Source organism: Ambystoma mexicanum, chromosome 6p (genome assembly GCF_040938575.1).
Source record: "Ambystoma mexicanum isolate Mex_15411 chromosome 6p, UKY_AmexF1_1, whole genome shotgun sequence".
Lineage (NCBI taxonomy): Eukaryota > Metazoa > Chordata > Amphibia > Caudata > Ambystomatidae > Ambystoma > Ambystoma mexicanum.
In genome coordinates this window covers 894,726,715-894,741,967 of record NC_090935.1, presented here as the reverse complement: position 1 = coordinate 894,741,967, position 15,253 = coordinate 894,726,715, and the positions used below count along the sequence as shown (strand labels likewise).

The following is a 15,253-nucleotide window of genomic DNA, read 5'->3' as shown; positions in this document are numbered from 1 at the left end:
CTGCATTGAGGAATCACTGGAGGTCGAAGGTGACCTATGATGCCTCTTCTTGGCCTTCTTTGAAGACGAAGAATGGCACGATCGATTTCTCAATCGAGACATTTTGATTTTTTTGCATCAGGAAAAATCCCTCGACTCATCTGTCTTTTTTGACCTCTTGGAAGGTGACTTCGACGCTAACCTCCCCACTGCCAGTTTACCTTTACGCTCCCCGAGAGCCTTCTCGGTCATCGCCAGACAGGAGCCATGGTCGGAGGTACGGTGTCCAGAACCCAAACACCACAGACATACGTGGTGGGGGTATGTGATCGACATCTTCGACCGGCAGTCTTGGCACTTCTTAAAGCCCTACTTGGCTGTTGGAGTCGACGAAGACATTTTGTTCTTTTTAAACGAAAATCACTTTTTTCACTGAAGCGTGCCCTAATTCTCTCGAAACGATAGCTTGGAAAAACGGAACTGAAGCCAATGGGTGCTGCATGCACTACTTGTAGTCATGACGTTGAACGGAGGCCTCGACACTGCACCCTCAGTCTAAAAAAAAAAAATCTGAAGCAGCTGGAGATATATATCCATCTATCATAAAATGAGGAATACGTGCGAGGACATAATCCATTCGAATGATTTTTGTTTTTAAATTAAAGTCCCCAAAATAAAACACATGCAGTGACTACAACACAACACAATTCACTTGCATTGGGTAAATTGCCAAAATGAAAACAGAAAGCCCACCACATAAGTACTATAACAAGGAGGCGCGGATATTTCTTTTAAAATGTGTTTTTTTTTAAATTATTTTTTTTTAAAGATGTAAAACCAAATCTATACAACAATACATTTGTAAGTGTTGGAGACTAGTCTGTACCTTCCATCTTCAAGTTGCAGAGCTCGCACTCCTGCCAAGCAGGCTTCTTTATTAACTCGACCCAAATCATCGCCGAGAATAACCAAACATGACAGAGCTGTGTATGTCATTGCTATGTGGCCGCTGTCATAAGCATGGGGTATACCTGGGCCCTGAAACAACAAGGAGAAAAAGTTCACATTTCACCAAATGTAACAACTGTAAAAAGGCACACCGAAGGAAAAGTGCTCCATTCCATGGACTAGTCGCCCATTCAAAACCCGTATAAGGGGAGGAATTTGTTTACCTAATGTTCTAATCTTGTAATTTAAATGTACTTAATATTCTAATTATCCACCCATTTACCACAAACATTATGCACGATTGGTTCAGAGGTGGCAATAATTGCTTATGTATGTTCACAATTGGGGTCGGGGGAAGTGGGGCGGGGGCGGCCCAGGGGGGGGGTCGCAATCCAGAGGAGATAGAACTTGATTCACATTAAGGCTAAAGAAAAACGAAAAGCAAAAGCATTATTTAGTGCAGATCTGTCTAAAGCAAGAGACAGACCCACAGGCATGGTATGCTTCATATGGAGCAAGCTATACATCCAACTTGTCAACCGAGTACTTTGTGAGTGGAGACTTCTTCGACTTTCATGCATAGGGGATTGAAGGGCGTTATGGGGCTGGATGTTTGCTATTTACAGAGCTCCACACAAATTGTCTTTCAAGTGTCTGTGGACATGGACCAGAAGGATGAATACATTCTGGGGTATTTCGCAAAGTAAGGATCTGGTTGTATTTATATTTATATATGCCACAGTTTATTAACTGCTAAATCGCAGAATAAGCATCTAGGCGTTGAGAAGGGCGGGTCAGAAAAAACGCTGATGGACAACAAGATCGAATGTGGTCACATATTATAAGCTTCACTTCTTTTCTAAAGCTCATAGGATCATCCAGCAGTCCAATGTTTCCTGGTATGAACTTCCACATGGTGGCCGCCTCCCTGTACCAACATCCCTTCTAAAAACAAAAGAATGTTTCATCGAATTTGCAAGTCATAGAAAAAGAAAATACCAGCTGTAAATGCCAATAAACTGAAACACGTATTCCCCTCCCGCCCTATCCCTGGCCACAGAACTCATGGTTATGTGTTGGTGCCCTAAAACACATGTGTCTATAGATCTCAGTCTACATTGAATAAGTTTAATCAGAACAAAAGACAGGATCAACATACTATATTCATCTCTCAGATAGCTTAAGTGCCTCTATATTTTAAAAGTATTTCCAGACCATCTGATGTTCACCATGAGCTTCTCCATTCACAAAATGTGCCGGACTTTACGGAGTCACGTAGGGAGAGAGATTATACAGAGTCTTTGTTTCAATGAGATAAAATAGTGAATTTCACTGCCAAGAGAACCTTCTGAGTGGCAAATCCACTTTCTCATGTGAATAACGCATAATCTTTTTCTTCTGCCCCAGTAACGTCTATAGTGGGTTTTGCAGGATATTTAAACCCACAAGATCTTATTTCTGATCAGATTTCCAACCAGAAGCGTTTTAAATTTAGAACAATCCCATAAAATGTGAAGCAACCAACCCTTTTCACCATAGTTTCTCCGACAGCGACCCAATCCATTAAGCTGTGGCCAGATACTAGAATAGGGCATATTTGGCCCATTGTAGGTGCAGAGGTAGGCTGAACGACATTGAAAAAATTGATTCTCGAATAAGACTGTTGCACATTAGAGTAATATGTATAACCATTACTCCGCAGAGCAAATTGCTATGCATCAATTCAATTATACCTTCTAGAAGAGTCTCCTGTTGCAGTTGGTCTGTGCTGATCTATCGATTCAGAACTAAATTCTGGTCACGCAGCAAGATCAGATCCCCCTCCGCAAACTTCCCCAGACAGTTCAGAAATTTAAACAAATTCTTCATGAGCTGTATTTGGGGCATCAAATAGTGCCAAGGTCAGTGGATTGCCTCTTGGCTTTCCTCTCCCCATACCTTCCTTCCCAGTGTATGCAGCAATTCTCTAACTCACACAAATTGTATTTGTAAGGCCGGAACTGAAAGGGAAAGGTTTTATGTTTCAGCCTTTGTCTGATTATTTTACCAAATATGTGTTTCCTGCAATTCTACCACCATAAGACTAAAGCGTTTAACCTCTCAAAAAGGTTACACTCTAATTTGGGGTGTTAAGACCATGTCAATTCAACAATTCAACCCAGTAAGCCATTTTCCAGCAGCTTATGGAAGACCTTTACATTTCTAACGGTTCTAAATACTTGAATGGGTTCACACTGAAGCTGCAACAATTTAGTATGCCAATAGGGATCCCATTCACTTTGTAACTTGAAGGGATATGTCTATTTTTATTGTAGATAACATTTCTGAAGTACCTTGATTGACAGCTTAATTGCCCTGTGACTGGCCAAAGTGGCACGTACCAAATCTGGATGGTACGGTTCACTTATTCACACCCTAGCATCCCCTAGAATGGCTTCTGTGATGAATCAGAGGTGATTATTCCAGGAATCCTGGCCTGGGACCCTTCTCATGTGGCCAGGGAAAGGCAGACACTTCCTGATCCGGAGGGTGATGTTCTGCAGGAGTATCACATGGGGGTGTGGGGAGGGTGAGCTCAGGTCTGGATGAGTGGGAGAACACTAACTTCCCTAGAGATTCTAAAGTTTTGATGGCCCATTGCAAAATTGAGGCCTTTGATACAAATAGAAATCAGAACATTGGAGGCTTCAAGACACACATTACCCCCCAAGTACTGGGACGAGGAAGAGGGCCTCTGAGGAACCAAACTACAAGATGCAGTTTAGTGGTTCTGGTGACCCACACCTGAGCGGGACTTTTGAATATATAAGGCCCCCTCAGGTACATGCCATTAGAACAAAAAGGTGGAGTAGCAGCAGGAGTTGTCAGCCGCAGTTGCTGCAGTAGAAAACTGAAGACACCAGAGCTGCCACTGTTGTGGAAACAGAGTTCGGTCCCGAGAGGACCTCCAGAGTGGAACCCTGAACTACAGAGGTTGCGCAGCGGGATGACATATTCTGACAGGCTGTCCCGTGGGAGAAAGGAGTCCTTGCAAAGAGCTGGCAAATCCGTCTGCAGTCTCCACTTCTCCTGTTCCCTCCCAGGCCCTCTGTACGACCCTGGCTACTCACTTCACTACTAAAACTCGCTCTCCTCTTCCTCTACCACTCTTTGCCCCCCTGCGGCTGCCTCTGCTTCTCCTTTTTACTCTCCGATAACAACTGACAATGTTTCTAGACAAGTCCGATCTATGAAAGTGTCATACAAACATGTGCTCCCCTGCTCCTCCAGAACCATTAAGGACCAAATTGACACCCCCACTCCAGCCTTGGCCGATTTCTGCAATCACTCTTTTGCCACAGTTTTTTTCTCCTCTCTCCTCAAGCACTCCCTTGTGCACCACCCCCTTAAAAACGCCTTCTGCCGATCCTACCTGTCCAGGGCTGGACTGGGAACTAAAAGAGGCCCTGGAAATAATTACTGGGGACCGAAAGAGGCCCTGGAAATAAAGTTCAAAGTGGCCTTATATGACACATTTTCAGCAAGCCCAATGCTTTTCCTATGAGAAAATTTGGAAATACCACAGAAAAGAGGCCCAGGGTGCAGAGGCCCACCGGGAAATCTCCAGAGTCCATCGCTGTACCTGTCCAGCTAACTATCGCCGATCTCCATCACTCCTTTCCTGGGCAAACTTCTGGAAAAGCTGGCCATCTCCCAGTTCACTCTCCACGCTGAAACTGTTGGCTGTCCCCATGAACACCAGTTAGGCTTCATAGCAGCCAGAGGCACGGAAACCGCTCTCCTGAACACCTATGAAGATCTTCTCTCCAATCTTGACACCAGCACCCCTTCTATCCTCATCCTCCTTGACCTTTGCTCTGCTTTTGACATGGTCAATCACCCCCAATCAGTCTACTCCATGTGAACCTGGGCATAACAGATCAGGCCCTGGAGTCGCGGATCTCTTTCCACCTGGACCGACCCTCCCAGATCAAACTTGGGTCCTTTATCTCCACCACCTCTCTCTCCACATGTGGTGTTCCACAGGGCTCTAACCTCTCATGCTGGCTCTTCAATCTCTATGTGGCCCCTCTGGCCCAATCAATCTCTACTTTCTGCTCTATTGTTCAGTGTTCTGCGGATGACTCACAGCTCTCTTTCCGGATCCCTAAAGCCACCTCTCCTCTCGCATATTCCTCCAGACTGTATCTGTGATTCAGGATTGGTGCGCCTCCAACGCTTTCTGCCTTAAAGCCAGTAAGACAGAGATCCTTCTCACCGGGAGACCTGCTCCTGCTTTCCCTCTCTCACTCTGGCCACCCACCATGGGCCCTCTTCCTTTGCCTTCCAGTGAGGCAAAAAACCTTGGTGTCATCTTCGACTCCACTCTCTCCTCCCCTTCTCCATCACGGAAGTATCCAAGAAGGCCCACTACCAGCTGCACCTCCTCAGAGGTACTCTACCTTTTCTCGCTTTCCCCCAGAAGCTCATCCAGAGCCCTGGTTCTCTCTAGACTGGAACAGGCTCTTTCTTAATCTGCCTTCCTCTACTCCCCACCCTCTGCAACCAATCCAGAACAGGACTGCAAGACTTCTCCTTGGCCTCAAGCCCAGGGACCACAGCTCTCCAGCTCTGAAATCTCTCCACTGGCTCCCAGTGGCTGCAAGGATCAAGCTCATGACCCTCTGCATAATCCACAAGGCTTTCTGGAGCCAGCACTACATTCAACACTCTCTTCCTAAATACCTACTGTCTCAAGCCCTTCGCTCTGCTGCCTCCAACTCGGAGGTTCAGACACTTCTCCAGGCAGAGAGTAGGGGGTGCCTCCCTCTAGAACGGCCTACCTGCCCCTCTCAAACTTGAGCTGGACCACCCGATGTTCCGGAAGCAACTAAAAACCTTTTTTTCTCCCTCTCCCTCCTGCTGACCTACTGGTCTGATGGTTGCTTGGTTACCCTCAGTCTCACTGGGTAGCTGGCTCCTCTTGACCGGTCTCCCCCGCACTGCCTCCCGGCCTGTCGTGCACTAGGTGCTGCAAATGTAACCTCTAGAGTCCCCCCTCCTCCTTGCACTTACCCAGAGCCGCGCTGTCCTAGCTGCACTACTCAGAGCAATGCTGCCCTGATTGCACTTCCCCTTCCCCCTTGCACTTGCCCCATCCCCTTCCCCTGCACTTTTGTTACTTCACTTGCACGATCTGAATGACAAGGCCTAGTAAGATCGCCGTCTTGTCCTCCCTCTGTACCCTCCCTTATCTTGTCGCGTCTAGAAACATGTACAGGCGCATTATAAATGCGCCATCATATCCCCATTATGCACCTGGTCCCGGTGGCTGATGAGCACTGGAGTGCAGGAAGAGCAAGCTAATCTCCTTTTCCAAGCGGCGCATACCACTGGAAAGCGACCGAGGCCAGCAGGCATTCAGGAGTCCACAGATGAGGCAGCGGTTTGAGTGGACGTGTGTGGAGATACCAGTGAGTTTGTCGGTATTAGGTAACACCGAACACTCCATAGTTGAATGGTGACCGCTAGTGACCATTTTGAATTCCAAACTAATGCAAGAAGGTTACATGGGCAATATACTCACTTAAAAGGAAAGCAAGGCTACAACTATAAAAATGAAAAGCGGGAAATATTGCAACAAGCTATAAACTTTAGGAGGTGGCAATACTTTGGCAAACATATAGCCCGCCTTGGCAACGTAGCAGGGGAACGATATTGCAGAGTGATTGTAACCAATTTTCCCCACAGTGAGCAAGATGCCATAGTTAGGCAAGGCGTGGTTGTGGGTGGCCCAAGTCAAAGAAAGGCAAATGTGATCGATACATTGACAGCAGTTATTTGATGTGAAAGTGAGAGATAAAGAGTAGCAGGAGAGAAGCCTTCCTTGTAGGAAGTATCAAGGAGGAAAGTAAGATAACCTGCATTGCCCATGGCAAATAAATCAGTGGAACAAACGGCACCAATGTGTATTGTGTCTTCACAGATAAAGTTCTGAATCTTAATGTTGTTGAAAGACAAACACTTTTTCTAAAGGTGTGAAGCAAGCCTTACCACAGAGTAATTGCAGCTGTGTTAGGAGCTTTCGTCCTGGCATGGGAGTATAACAGGACAGGGATTGTTCCTGGTCCACTAACCTGCCAGGACTACCACGAAGTAGGCATTGCAGTACTGAATTGTGGTAGAAGGTTGTGAAGGAACTGTATTGGCAGGACCACTGTTGTGTTTGATAAACTGTGGTAAAATCTGCCGTGAACAAAACAATATTGTGAAACCAGAACAATTGAGTTAGTATTTTGTTTTTTTTCCAAGGAGAAAGCCATTCTGACAAACAGTTGTGAATCGAGAGGAATTGTTAAAGTGCTTATTTTCACAGAAGTGACATTGAGATACTAATGATCATTTTGAGGATAAATACTTTTCATGTTGTGGAAACATTGCCAAGTGAAAGACTTTTGGATTAAGAAGAAAGTTATGAATAGGACTTGGCTATACAAAAGGGGAACTTTCCTATTTGGAACTTTGATGGAAAATCCTGCTTTGTACCTACCCGAGGAAGGGCATCCAACCCAGGCTACAAGAATACATTGATATCAGGGTCATGTTGAATACGATTGTTATTTCTGTTCAAACTGAATTGCTTCTACCTTTATGATGTTAATGTATGTATAAGCTGGAGGGACAGATTCCTTTTATCAGAGTGTTTTCTTTTAGTCTTATTTTGATAGGCAGGGATATCCTCTTTAGGTAAGGGATAGCGAGGAGTTTATCGCACCCTTTTGAGTTAATAAAATGGCAAAAAGTTGCCCGCCTCACATTTCGGACCCCTCACACTTCCTTTACCGAAAAGTCATTCTGCTTCACCACTATGGGCCTCATTACAACTCTGGCGGTAGCCGTGGCGGTAAAACTGGCAGGCTGCCGCCGGAGCTGTGATTTTTTCCTATGCCTGGCTTGCCGGTAATAGCGGGGTATTCTAACCCCACCGGTCCGGGAAGTCAGGCGCCAGAAAAATGGTATTCCCATTCCCATTTGAGTCCAATGGGAATGGGTAGGATGGAAGCACCTGCACCGTTAATAAAGTCTGCGGAACGTCTGCGAGCGGGTGCGGTTACGCCCGCCAAGTCAGACCTGGCGGGCGGGAGGGCAACCCGCCCGCAAACTTGTACTTTGCAGGTCCGGTAACAAAAAGGTGCCAGTAAGCCTACCGGCACCGTTGTTACCGGACCGACAGGGTCGTCATGACCCCCCTATGTCTCTTAGAGGCTATTTGTTTTGACACTGTACACCCACTCTGGGGGCCTTGTCGATTTTATAGTATAGATGGAAGTGCCTTTCAATAATAAACTAGCAAAACACGACTTGCACTTCAAACAATTCTTTAATTTGGATCCCTCTTTCAAGAAGCGGATCCTCGCATTTTCTGCCTGCACATTCTCCAGGTCCCTCCTTGCACTTGGGTTGGAGAGATGCAGCGGTAGCTCATAATTCCTGGTTTACTTTGCTTTGAATCAGAGCTAGTGTTATTTTGGTTGGTCAATGCTATCTCACATTGATACAATGTCTTGTTTACTCCCCAGATATAGCCACCATTAAATCTGCACATAAAATTGCAGTTTAGTTTTTGAAAGCGTCCTTTATGTTCTCCTCAAGGGTCTGAATAACCTGAGGAGATACTTGGTCAGTGCATTCTCTCCTTCCAGTGCTTCAATGTCCATCATGTTGAATGACCTTAATTGTTTTGTAGTGGGTTGCTTTGATGCAGTCTCCTTGAAATTGGTTTCAAGAAAGGCCGGCATGTAGGGGTCCTTGGCTTTTTTTTCTTGGTCAGCAACATTCTCCATTTTATACTCGTGCTCTATACTCTGGCATACTCTTGCTCTCTTTTGTGGCGATTTTACATTGTGGTGTGGTTAGCTATTATCCTGTGCCCCACGTATTCATGGTGTCCAGGTAGTTCCAAACACCACCTCCACTGGTTATTTGCCTAGTAGTTTTAAACGAAGAGGCTTTTTCCAGGGCCTTAAAGTCCAGCACTAGCGAGATTGGTGCCGTCAGTCATGTACAGTTTATTAAACGTTCAAGGGCTCTGATCTCTCCGATCTTCAAAGTGCATCTGAGGTTCTGCTTGAGCTTTCTTTCAAGGGCCTGCACGCCATGGTTGACAGGTTACCACCATTGCCAGGAGAGATTCCTCACTCGCTACATTCTTTAGACAGAGAGAAAGTAAGTGGCACAGGAAATAGCCTTTCTCCACATGACGTCATTCAGTTCATCTCTCCAAGAATGCTGCAGGCACTACCAGGAGGGCATCCTGACAATACATGGCATCTTCCCATTTCTGCATTTAGTGCAGTTTCAATGCATATCCGCCAGATGCCTTCAAAGAGAACCCGTCTTCTCACAGCTACAAGGTGCGCAGTTACCAGTGTTAAGTAGTTCTCAGATGATTGGCAATCTCATAAAAGAGCTGAGACAACATGCACTATTTTCCTTCTGGCCAATTCCGTAGGGACTTCCTCATCTGGTATCTTTTCCCAAAAACAGTACTTTTCCTTGTTCCCCATCTTAAACGCTCTGGTCAGCAAACTTCAGATCGGGGGTTTAAGGGACCATATTTTGGGTTTCTGGGAGCATCTCCTGTAGAGCAAAATCTGTGTTCTAGAGTAAACCTTGCTGCCGATCCAGGAACTTACATTAAGCATGCATTTTTTCCAAGCAGGTAGCTGTCTTCTTGAATCGTCATGTAGCCTCAAGAAAATATGCATATAATCTGAATAGGTGTAAATAAAATAGCCAGGAGGCACAGAGATCCAGATGAGAAAGTAGTCCCGACAGAGGCCAACTGGGGGACATCCATAAGTTGAAAATAGGCGCCCATATGGTAGGCGGACATGAATAGAAGTTGCTTTCTGTTACTCAGAGTTTCCCATACTTATTAAGGGTTCATCTTTAATCCCCAATGTCTTGAGGTGGACCAGTAGAATATCGTATACCGCTTCAGTTTTATTGGCCTAGAGCCCAGGCTGCTTTTCAAGCTACAGAGCTGTATTCTGCCCTCGATATACTGAATGATTTCCGCAAAGGCGGTCATGTGTGAGGTAAGTGGAGTCATCTTGGGGACACATGTGAAAAAGTGATAGACTATATATTTCTAAAATACAAAAAATGCAGTGAAACCATCGTTTGGAAGTAATGCATTGCATAGGCGATAGTGGTCAGTAGTTATTCTGGTTTATGTTTTGGTGACTGTCAAAAAGCAGAGTGGTTCTCACGCAAAGGCACAGCAAAAGAAGCATTGCCCAACAAAACTTGGGAAATGTTTGAGCCATCACAGGAAACCACAAATGGGACAACGTAAATCACAATGTCGCTCTGTCAACCTTTTGGGGTTTTCTCTGTGCCTCGTTCCTTCACCCAGAGTCTTTTGGTCACTGGGTTCTTTCTGGATCATCCCGATTTCATGACAGTGTCTGTATAAGGCTTAAATACGTTTGCGACCTCTCCCAATTCCTCTGTTCTGCAATGGGGTTCCTTCTCTGAGACCTTGCCATAACGCTGGCTTTGAGCAGGCTTCTTACAAAGGCCCAGATCTCAGGCAGAGTAGAGGCCTCACCGGAGCTCCCACTGTCTTTCTCCCAGACCTTGTACCAGCTTCCGCCCCTCCCCCCCCCATGATCTGGCTCTCTGGCCAACCAACCCAATCTTTCTTCCTCCTCAATGTTACACCACATGCTAATAGTTAAGAAGCCTTAGCCTATCTCCTGCGCCCCCTCCCTCCCTTTCTTTTCTAGCAACTGGCTTCAACTGCACCTCCTTTGAGCTTCTCCACATGCACATTCCTCCACCCACTCCAAGTTCCACCTCAAACCCTTCAACCCCCCCTCAATCCTCTAGGACCTGTGCCCACTCCTCCATACTCCTTCACAAAAGCTTCCTACACACCTTTCAATATCTTCTCCACACTGGCCACTTATCTTCCATTCGCCTCCTCACTACAACAGTTACACTGCACCATTCTCCTTTGCCTCCTCCCTACACCTCTTCTGGCTGCTGCTTACATGACTCTTAACCCTCCTCATGGCCACACTCCATGATGTTGCTCCTTTCTTCCTCCTCCAACACCTGCTGCCCTCCTCTTCCTCTTTTCTCTTTACGCGTTGCCTAAACACCCTTATCCATGCCTCAGCCTCCTGCTTTCGTTCCTCTCTCCAGACATCTCCAAATCTCATCTGCCTTTATAAACCAAACATTTTCATAAAATCTCCCTTTGTGTATAAAAATGTTATTGAAGAATATCCATTGCTTTAACTTTGACATTTGGGACACATTATGCCAAAGGAGTACATGCATTGCAACGGACTGAAGATCATCTATAACCAACTGCTTAACACTACAATTATAGCTCACCTGAATACTTAAAAAGTGCTTATTACTGTTCATCAACTGATTTATCTTGGATTTCTGAGGATTAATAAACAGTTGTGATGTATACAAAATCTAAACCCAACCAGAAACGGATTTGTGTCATTTGAATTTGGTATTTGCGCTAGTGGCCAAATGTATATAGACAATTTCCTCTCTTTTGAAAAACAAGATAAGTTGCTCACAACTGGAAGGGATTGTTGTGTGGATAGAATATTGTTATGATGAATGGTGCAAGTAATTGACAGCTTACACCAGCCATACATATTTAGGGTAGTGGTATTGTGAATAGCTTGTATATCCTTGCCATCTTAGTGATTTGATGCTATTATTTTAAATTGCCGTTTCTGGCATCACCCAATGAATAAAGATAAGCAGGGGTACGATAGGGTTTTTACATATTTTTACTTCTTTCTTGACGTTATTTATTTGGTTTGACAGTAATCATTTTGGGTGACTAGCAGCTCAGCATCCTGAACATTAGACATACACAGGTAATCTGCAAGTTCTCTTTTGGTGGTCAGCCCACTAATGTACATTTTAGGGTCAGCTTGCTTCCACACTTGTGAGTGATAGTTGTAGCTTTAACTACACTGGAAGGGGTAAATTATTCAGAAGAGAGCCTGACGCACATCAGGTGCAAGAAGGAAGGAGATTATTCACTACACCAAGGGTCTTCAACCTTTGGCTCTCCAGATGTTTTATATTACAACACCCACGATAGCCGGCTATTGACCATGCTGGTTAGGGACGATGGGTGTTGTAGTCATAAAGTCCAAAATATCTTGAGAGCTAAAGGTTGCGGGTCCATGAACTATACTGTAAATGCCAGAGGCTCATTTCCCTGCAGCCTAAAGGAGAGACACCTGGCAAACATCCAACATTAGGGTGGATGAGGTAAATGTCAACACCAGCAAATTGACAACAATGAGAGGTGGCGGTAAAGGGCAAGAGTTCTCAAAAGACAGTCTGACCGAATCACCCAGGAGAGCCGAAAAAAGCATGAGCTTGGAAAGTGGCACATATACGACAGCAAGGTAGTCGAGACAGGAGTGAGGGAGGCTGGGAGAATTCCAAATCTTCTGGGGATTCTGTATACCTGGCGTTAATTGAGGAGGTGAGCAGTGACAGAGGGGAGATGCCCTGTGCAGAACGTAGAAATCCAAGGGTCTTGTAATGCCAAAACTGAGGAGTTAACACAGGTATCTGAGGGCATCAATTGAGATGCAAGTTAGGAGTGGAGGGCAAAAAGACAAAAGGTTTCAGACGAGTGAGCAGGCAATTGAAAAGCATGCTCGTCCAGGTGGTGCAAGAAACCAATCAAAGAAGGAATGAAGGAGTCAATTGAATTGCAAGTTAACACTGTAATGATATCTCACCTAGTAAGACTATCGTTAGTGGGAACTGCAAAACTCGGGGGGCCAAAGGAAGCCATCAGCTATGTGATTTTACCCTTGGAGATCATGTATGGGGGATCCAACTGTCTCCCAGCTGGTTCCCTACTGCGTATTTCACAGGTGCCTCCTCAGAAAAGTATGCCTAGGACAAGACACAGATGTATTACATGGAATGTGAGGGAGAGGATTCTGTTCCACATTCAGGCCTGTAAAATGAAAGGAGACAGAAGCCCAGAGACAAAGCCCTGAGGGAAAATTACACAGAATATTGTGGGGTGAGAGATCTCAGCCACCTGCTGTGGGTTAAACCGGCAAGTCCACTTGAGGAGCAGGTCAAAGCAGCATGTGCACGTTTCACACTCAATCACTAGATTGGCGTGTGGAAGAGAGTGAACCACACATAGCTTAACTGCAGAGCACAATCGTGGAGATAGCACGAAAATACAACCTGAGATGACTTCCATCATTCATTCACCCGTCCATCCTTGTACATTTTTCTTCTTGGTGACTAACTTTCCTTTTCTTGCTGCTTCCCCCTCACCCCTCTCTTCTCCCTCATCAAATCTCTTAAACCTACTCCATTCTCCTCCCTCCCGTCGATTGGGCTGCTGCCTTGATCTCATCTTTACCTCACTCCCTTTTCCTATCATTGCTATTTATCCTCTCCACTCATCTGACCACTTCCTCCTCGCTCTTTATCCTTCCTTCCCAAAGCACATATTTTCCAGGGGTGCCATGGTATGCTCTGGAGCCCTTCACACAATTTACACTATTCAAGCTCAATCATACAATATTCTAAAGCTACCTTGGAGACAAGGCAACCCAACACCTACTTCTTGCATAGCACCCTCTACAGGCTACTCTATATCTTGGACTAATACACATCCATTCTAATTAAAACTAGGTTTTCCGCTGCCCACCATCTGAACCCTCTTTACCGGCTTCTCCGTTCTCTTACTTCATACTTTTTCATGCCGCCATTCCCAGCAGACTAAGGTCTTGATTCCCTGGGCGGGGCCACAATACGCCACCTTTATGAACAAGGGTCAGTGCTTCGAAACTTATACAGTGGTGATTTGGTGTTGTACAAAATCATAGGAATAGAGCATACCATAACCTCGTGCTCTTAGTCGGGATCTCTCCAAATGCACAGGACAGCTTCCACGAGGATCCCTCTGGGCAGATTGGTTTCCACGGGAAAACGTACCAGGAGCTGGTTCCTGCTACTTTACCACTACGCTAAATGGACCTACCATTACAGTGGACTTTCAGGGTTTGAATTTTCCCTCCCCTACTTCATATACATTTGGGGCACAGATCTCAGCTAGTGTGAAAAAGGTACCTCACTATACACTTGATCCTGAAGGTTTAAGTTATCACAATCGCAGAGGGGGGCATGGCCTAGAAAGGCTTTGCAATTCACGTCTCCAGGTAGTACACAGTTCTGACAATTAGGCCCCCGTAGGCCAGCTCTCCTGGGTTGCAGAGTCCACTGCATGCCCTGGAATGGGAAGGGGTGTGAGGGGGTGGCATCTGATTGTCATGTACAATTCTAATATTTCTTGAACTCATTTATATAGGCGATTTCTTCCTTGTTCTATTGTGTGTTTTTCTGTAGAAGTAGGTTTTCTTTTTTTGATTCCTGATCTATTTATATTTCAGTGCAGCGCGAAATGTACAAGGTCTAGGTTACTTCTCCTAGAACACATATGTGCCTCTAGCTTCACCCTTAAAGACTATTCTAACAAAAGGTAATTTTGTTTTAAATCAAATTCACATTGCAGGTCTCACTGTTACGACCGAGTGATGCTATTGACTTGTACAACCTTTGAATGGTTCACCAATGTAGTATAATGAAAAAAGATGAATTTTTATTAAATATATAGGTCGCCGATAGGCAATGTTTGGCTCACCAAATGTTTTGTACTACAACTCCCATCAGCCCTAACCAACATGGACAATAGTGAAAGATCATGGGAGTTCTAGCCCACAATATCTTGCGAGCCAAAGGTTGCAGACCCCTGGTATAACACTGAAAGGTTGGCAGTTGCATTAAAGACAATGTACTGGCAGAAGGCAATAACGGACGGTATAACTTATTTGTCACATTTGAGTCCCCCTCTTTTGCCTCTTCTAGTTTTAAGCAGAACTTTCTACCTCATTGGGTCGTATGTTACAATAAAAACAATGCTGCACCACTTCTTGGGCGATAACCAGGTGGTAACTCCCTTGGTCCTCGAACATTGGAATGTTGCCATTCCATTTCAGACAATGCAGTGGGAGACGACTAGAATGGTTGGTATTAGTTTTCTGTCACAGCATGACAATGTTTCTACTTTGTCTTTCTGGGTTTTAAACAGAAGATTCTACTCTCACTGGATGGAATGTTCCAATAACAACGCCACCCACCTTGAGCCCATTAACTCAGGCCATGGGTTATTACCACCTGGTAATGCCCTCTGAATGCAACATTATTGCTTAAATAGTAACACCAATGCTACATACCAGCTTTGATGGATCATACA

At 45.1% G+C, this 15,253-nt stretch overlaps 1 protein-coding gene across 2 annotated transcripts in view; it reads right to left on the bottom strand.

The window, feature by feature from the left end:
* PGGT1B (protein geranylgeranyltransferase type I subunit beta) overlaps window positions 1-15,253 on the bottom strand; it is a 605,666-nt gene that overhangs the window by 408,875 nt on the left and 181,538 nt on the right. For both annotated transcript variants that reach the window (XM_069625517.1, XM_069625518.1), the window contains one exon: window positions 866-1,017. In XM_069625517.1, the coding sequence (XP_069481618.1) occupies window positions 866-1,017 (152 nt within the window). The remainder of the gene's footprint in view (window positions 1-865; window positions 1,018-15,253) is intronic.